This window comes from Lingula anatina, chromosome 3 (genome assembly GCF_051362555.1).
Source record: "Lingula anatina isolate TDL-2025a chromosome 3, LinAna3.0, whole genome shotgun sequence".
NCBI lineage: Eukaryota > Metazoa > Brachiopoda > Lingulata > Lingulida > Lingulidae > Lingula > Lingula anatina.
The window spans coordinates 20,807,705-20,814,323 of NC_141769.1; the positions used below are offsets into that span (position 1 = coordinate 20,807,705).

Below are 6,619 nucleotides of genomic sequence, written 5' to 3' on the forward strand. Positions count from 1 at the left end.
TTTATTAAAAATGAATGTGAGCATTTTAATCTGAAATTATCTTTTTATAAATGAACATAGTATCAGCATGACTTGAATTGCGCTTAAATAAGTCATATGGAATTTAAACTAATGGACGATGATTAACTGTGAATATGTTTTCACTTTAATAATACACATTTGAATCTGATTTTTATGTTGCACATTATTTCTAGGCAAATTCCATTTATCAGTATGGTGTTTTTTACTCAAGCATTCTTTGATGCAAGACACTTCATTTTTGAGAGCCTTTTAGTTGTTTTTTTTTTTTTTTTTTTTAGACTTGTTTATATTGTAAGTCAGAGAAGAATTTCATTAGCTGTGTTATGTTATAAGAATGGTGTAATTTTTCTTCAGTCAACAGCTAATATTGACATTAATATTGAGTTTTTACCTCCAATATTTCGATGTCTAGCAGAACATCTTCATCAGGGAATGAGGGGGGGGGGGGGGGGGGGGGCAAATGTATCTCCTGAAAGAGGCTATTCACCTGGTAAAAACCTGGCTGTTGACTGAAGAAGAATTAAATCATTCTTGTTTATATTGTCTTTTGGGCTAACTATCTAATTACTAGTAGACTGGACGACCAATTTTCTTTCTGGCATGTCCCACACCACCAGGAATGTCACTGCAGGGAGAGAATTTAGACACACACTCTCTGTTTGCTTATAGAGGCACTGTTCCACTGTAATTAGGTGTTTGGACCTTAATTTTGGCAAAGAATTCCCAACTTATTGTGCTGATCTTTTTATATAACCCCCTCCCCCCCCCCCCCCCCCCCCCCCCATGCTATAATTTTTTTTTCATTGGAGATCGGATGTTTATGTGTCATGTTTTTTTAATTTTTTTAATTTTGCCGTCTAAAGATTCATCAGTATTTTCTCCATATAACGTATATCTTTTGTTTAACTCTGCCTCCCTTCTGTTACATATCTGCTATACCGAATTTCTCTCCCTTTCTTTCTCCATTTTGCCAAACGTGCAGCTGATTTTTTAAGCATTGTCCCCTTCTTGCTGTTATTGACAGGTAATTTACAGGCATATAAATGGATATACATATATGTAATGTACACTAGCAATGAACAAAGGATACAGTCAAGATAAAGATTTATCAAACAGTACTCTCAACAAAAATGAAAGGTGCTCTGCAGAAGACGTTTAATGATGAAGTAAGGTTAACATTTCAATATTTTTTTTACATAATATCTGATAGTTTGTTGAAATTTAGCCATTATATTTGAAATGGACCATACGCCGCTTGTTATCTTCCCCCAGATTTCGTGATAAAGGGAGGAGGATATTTTATCCCGTGCACCTGTCCCGTCGTCCGTCGGTGGTTTGACATTTCCACTAAAATCGCAAGCGGCACACTAAGAAAAACCGTAAGTCTTTCTTTCGTATAATATGCCACGGTGTTCATGTTGATAAAGTACACTGACACGAAAAATACTCTTCGTAGAACAAATAGTTGTTATCTCACGAGTGCATTCTTCACAGTCATTCTTCAATGTATGAAACAGGAAGGATCGGGGATATTTATGAGATTGGTGTTTGTTGAAGTACACTAGAGTTTGAGTGGTTATATATATATTTATATACCCTATATAGTACCGTAAGGACAACAGCTTACCCGTTTTCCGCCTTTCGAGTTGTTTTATTGAAAAAATGTATACAAATACCGTGTCCATATAAAAGTATTATAAAAAGTTTTTGGTTCATAAAGTAAACGAAATACTTGTAATTGCTTACAGATATCACATCTTGTAATGAATATTATATGATAAATTACTGGCCTCACTTGAAAACTGACTTAATGCAACATGTCCCATTTCTAATAGAAATATAACATGGATGACAACCTGCAAAAAAATTTCTTATAGAAATACAGTATAACATAAATAGCAACCTGCAAAAAATTAACAATTGTGTACAGGTATAACTTAATCTAAAGAGCCACAATTTACCCATACAAAATAACATGTCCCATTCTTATTAGAAATATAACATAAATAACAACCTGCAAAAAATTAACAATTGTGCACTGGTATAACGTAATCTAAAGGGCCACAATTTACCCGTACTAAATAACTGTTAAATGCGTAATTAAAACATACTTTCAATTTCCTACCCAAGCTCATGCTTTTCGGGAAGAGAATCCCTGTCATATATATTTAGTTGAGATCATATAAATATATATATTCCGAAATATATCATACAAAATAAGTGCATTGAATTATAAAATAATTGCATAATTTGAAAATCAAGCCTCCTCAAATACGGAAATTAAAACGTTTTCAAAGTCTCCATTTTGAACAACTGATAAAATCTTCTCCAGCCACGTGTCTATTGCTGCCTGGCCGTGGTAAAATGGCACTCCCACCGTGTGACGTATGTACCAGTACGCTCTCTGTGAACCTAAAGGGAAATAAACCTCATACTTAGTGTGCTCAAATCAGTCAGATCAGATATCTTAGTAATAGGTAAAGCGGCCGAAGACTCGATTCTACAAATGTTTATTTAAGCAATTCGTTAAAACGACTTTATTCAAAGACAACATCTCAAGAGTAAGCGCTCAATGCACGCAGATTTTAAAATTTGCAAAAGAGCTCACCTTTTCCTAGGCATTCAGCAGTCCCTAGATGACCGTTACACGCATCAGACATCAGTGATTTCATAGCGCCACATATCTCACTGCGGATGTCTTCTTCTTTGTGACCATTTTTAGGAATTTTCTCAGCAAACCTAGCTGCAGATTCCTCTGGGTGGAACAGGAAATCATACCATTTGTTTTCTTTGAGAAACGTGGCAAGGAATTCCTTATGGCGTTTTCCCATTTTGTATATTGAACCCAGCACCTACAAAAGAATAACATTGACCTTCAATCAAAAACAGTCATTTGTTTTGACATTCTGGATGTGTCTTTATTGTTATCAGCTAAATATATTCCCATTTTTGTTATTTGAAAAGCTGTTTGAAATAAAACACGCTTAAATAGGATAATTATTCTATGGTAAATTCCTCAAGCAATGTTCAATATAACTTGCTATTGGCGTATTTCTAGTTTATATGGGAATTAAACTGCGCAAAAATAAAACGAAAATTATATTATATTTATATTGATCTTTTATGACAATGTCAATGCTTACCACATTACGCAGATATCTCAGGTCCAAGGCCTGACACAGTAGACACATATGATTGGCTAACATCATCTGTAAAATCTCTAGCGCTTCTCGAGTAAGACGAGAACTGACGAGAGCCATGGAGTTGACAGATTGGTTCTGGCATTCAGCAGAGAGCACGTGGTTGGACATTGGATTGGCCAGGTGGTCTAACTCGGACATGTACGATGCCATGGCAATATCAGCTCCTTTGAAACCAAAATCGAGATTGATGTCTGACCCGCAGAGATTTGGCGGGAGGTCGTGGTTAATACGATGGTTGACAACTTCTTGGAATTGTGCCAATAGAAGCTTCCCACAGACCTGCAACGCTTGACGAGTTTGATCTAATGTTATTGAAAGCGTTTCACCTTGGAAATTGCCTCCATGAGCAATGGTGTCGGTGCGGTGGTCGATGACCGGGTTGTCATTGGCACAATTCAGTTCCACGTTTATTCGCCGACACGCCTCTTTGAGAGTCTCGATCACCGGGCCTAGCCATTGTGGGGCCGTCCTTATGCTGTAACGGTCTTGCTTCAAAGACCCGTACGTATCAGGTAGATGCATCTCTAACGTCGAAACGGCGAGTTGACTTCCGTCCAATATTTTCAACATGTTGTTGGAAACTTCTTTCAAACCGACGTGCTGAAGGCAAGTATAGTGGACAGGATGGAAACTTTCTAATTTACCTTGTAGCGCTTCTACGGCCAGCCCTGTGCAAATCTGTGTTAGCAGGACAGCAATATTGGCTTCATAAATGGTTTGAGCGGCAGTCCCAGCAGCGAAAGAGGTGGCATTGATAATGGCGAGTCCTTCTTTTGGTCCCATCACCAATGGTTCTAGATTGGCTTCTTTAAGGGCAACAGGACATGGCATGATTTGACCTCTGACCATTACGTTGATATCTTCTCTTCCGATCATGGCTGCTGCTATATAACCCAAAGGCATCAAGTCACCACTGGCGCTGACAGAACCACGCAGAGGAACGATAGGAACGATATCGTTGTTAATCATGGCTACCAGTAACTGTACCACGTCTGGCCGTACTCCTGAGTAAGCCTTAGCGAGACAATTGGCCCTTGTAACCATCACAGCGCGCACCATGTCTGGAGGAAATGTTCGACCCATCCCGGCATTTATAAGTCTTATAAGCGCTTGCTGAAGTTTTTCAAATTCCCATGTCCGAGTGTCGGCGCTGTTACCGAACCCTGTGCTGACGCCATATATAACCAGCCTCTCTTCGGTGATCTTCCTTCGGAGGTATTCGGCATTTAGAGCCATTTCAATGAGGGAATGGTCAGAAGTAGACAGCCTGATGTGCGTATTTTTGCTGCACTCGTGTACCTGGAAATTTAGATTTCATAAAGCCCTTAGAAAAATATGCTTCAAAGAACTTGTTCAGTTGAAGCTAAATGTATATTATAAAGGGAGCATAGATTGCACTAGTGTCCCACTAAAAGATCGAAACCATTGATACCGAATAGTCATAATATAGTCTTCAAATTGAAGAAAGCGCATAACAATTTTTTGGCTCAGAAGTTCAAGAAATGTGGAGAGGTTTGTAAAATTATTTTAAGATGTAGAGAAACGTCCCAATCCATTACGTCTGTAAATATGAAGCTGATATCTGCAAAGAAAACTAATACGTACGTGTGCAATATTCAGTGAGTTCCCATCAACCTTGAAGGTTTCTTCATCTCTGATCAGCTTTCGTTCCTGCATTAACTGTAATGTGAGACTGAGATGAGTTTTGTCCTCAGCCATTTGATGATTTCTTCCGAATGAAGTGTGTCTCTTTTTTATTCTGAATTGCGCGTTTCTCTCTTAATTCTGAAATTAGAAAATGAAATAAAAGTGAAACACGCCATGCAATTATAAAATTACAAAGCTGCAAATAGAAAATATTTTTTGATTTTTTGGTAGCTCCCGATAACTTTGCCGCGTCTAACACTTAGCATATATACAACGTCGCCTCTATTCGGTATATCTGCACTAACCTACTTCCACTCCACTTACAACATACGTAACGTGTCTTGTTACTTCGTGCTTCACTTTTTTGTTACTATTAGCAATCGGAGCCTTTATATAGGGTTCGTGCAGCATGGCAAGGTCACCTTCCACTTGTCAACAGTCGTTTTTTTTTCCGCAATCCAATCTAGAGAAATACGTCACCATGCGCCTATTTTTTAAAAGTATTTATGTTTGTCTCAAATGTCAATAGGCGTTGTTTGTGTGACGTCTTAAGCTAACATTAATTTAAATCAAGTCCACAACTTTAACTTAATTTATCCATTGAAATATTACTTTTGTATCGGGATCAACTGTTGCATAACATTTTGCATAATCTATAGCTTTTGAAGAATAATATTTATAAATTGATTTAGATTCTTAGACAGCATTAATACGAATTTCTAATAAAATCTGATAAATGTATACCTTAAAGCTAACTTGACAATGTCATCCTTGGACATGAAATTAAACCGTAATACGAGATTTGTACCTTTTCGTTTCGAACTTGAACTTTGCTTGCTGTACCCGTTTATTACGACATGTTATTTTTCGTGGTTAAATCTGAGTACTTATCCCCAGTTATACTACCTTATTTAATTCTCGAACGGACCCGACAATGATTTTTCTTTATACACTGCTTGTCCTTGACTTCTACGCCGGACTGAGAATAAACAGCGACAAAACCAGGATCCAAACGCTTATATTTACCACGCCGATGTTTATCAACAAGACATATGGGGGTTCAAATAGGTTCATGGCTCATTTGAACTCTCAGGGATAGTCTTTGAAGTCAAGAACTTCTAAAAATGTGTCACCTTCACTCGCCAGGACGTGCACTTATCATCACGTAGCAGTACCGGTATGTGCTGGTTACCAGTACACTATAACCACGGAAGTATAAACTTCCATGCACAGTCCCCATATCAAAAACACCCCACAGTAAGGGTCTGCTGGCCATATAACGGCAGATAACTGAAGCAATTTCACAGGAACGGATGTGGTGTTCATATATATTTACCAGTTCAGTAACAGGAGCGGATTAAGGATTACTTGAAGTGGGAGAGTGGGGTTTGTCCACGGATGCGAAGCCAACGCCGCCCCCCCCCCCCCCCCCCCCCCCCCCCCCCCCCCCCATTGGCATGGGATTCGGGGGCGGCCGAAAAATTTTGTGATTTTAGAGGGCGAAAGGTGCCATTTAGTACGGTTTAGAACTATGAATCAGCTAGTCAAATTCTCATTTCAAGAGGGGACCATTGGTGTTTTTTTCTTTTTCAGAAATAGAAAGGGGGGGGGGGTCAGGACTCCCCTGACACCGCCTAAATCCGCCACTGAGTAACAATGAAAATATATGGAGAAAGGGTGGGTCCGTGGACGCGAAAACACATAGTTAGGCTTGCCTTTCATCTTGGTTCCTGCATATACCTAAACAG

The 6,619-nt window shown here is 38.7% G+C and overlaps 1 protein-coding gene across 2 annotated transcripts; it reads right to left on the bottom strand.

Annotated features, from left to right (window-relative positions):
- Nucleotides 1-1,651: 1,651 nt before the first annotated feature.
- LOC106161381 (uncharacterized) lies at nt 1,652-5,333 on the bottom strand. 2 transcript variants are annotated; one of them, XM_013538321.2, is made up of 5 exons: nt 5,177-5,333; nt 4,830-5,009; nt 3,165-4,523; nt 2,630-2,873; nt 1,652-2,433 (listed from the first exon to the last, which is right to left on the bottom strand). In XM_013538321.2, exons 2-5 carry the CDS (start codon nt 4,941-4,943, stop codon nt 2,279-2,281), a joined length of 1,872 nt encoding a protein of 623 aa, XP_013393775.2. In that variant the 5' UTR covers nt 4,944-5,009; nt 5,177-5,333; the 3' UTR covers nt 1,652-2,278. The 2 variants fall into 2 exon arrangements, with proteins under 2 accessions (XP_013393775.2, XP_086865571.1); XM_087009445.1 differs by having other exon boundaries at nt 5,196-5,273.
- Between the last annotated feature and the right edge of the window lie 1,286 nt (nt 5,334-6,619).

Excerpts from the sequence above, each read along its gene's own strand:
- LOC106161381 (XM_013538321.2), bottom strand. The coding sequence starts at position 4,943 with ATGGCTGAGGACAAAACTCATCTCAGTCTCACATTACAGTTAATGCAG. Across the intron at positions 4,524-4,829 it reads ACTCACTGAATATTGCACAC|GTACACGAGTGCAGCAAAAA; the intron begins GTACGTATTAGT and ends CTAAATTTCCAG. Across the intron at positions 2,434-2,629 it reads TGCTGAATGCCTAGGAAAAG|GTTCACAGAGAGCGTACTGG; the intron begins GTGAGCTCTTTT and ends ATTTCCCTTTAG.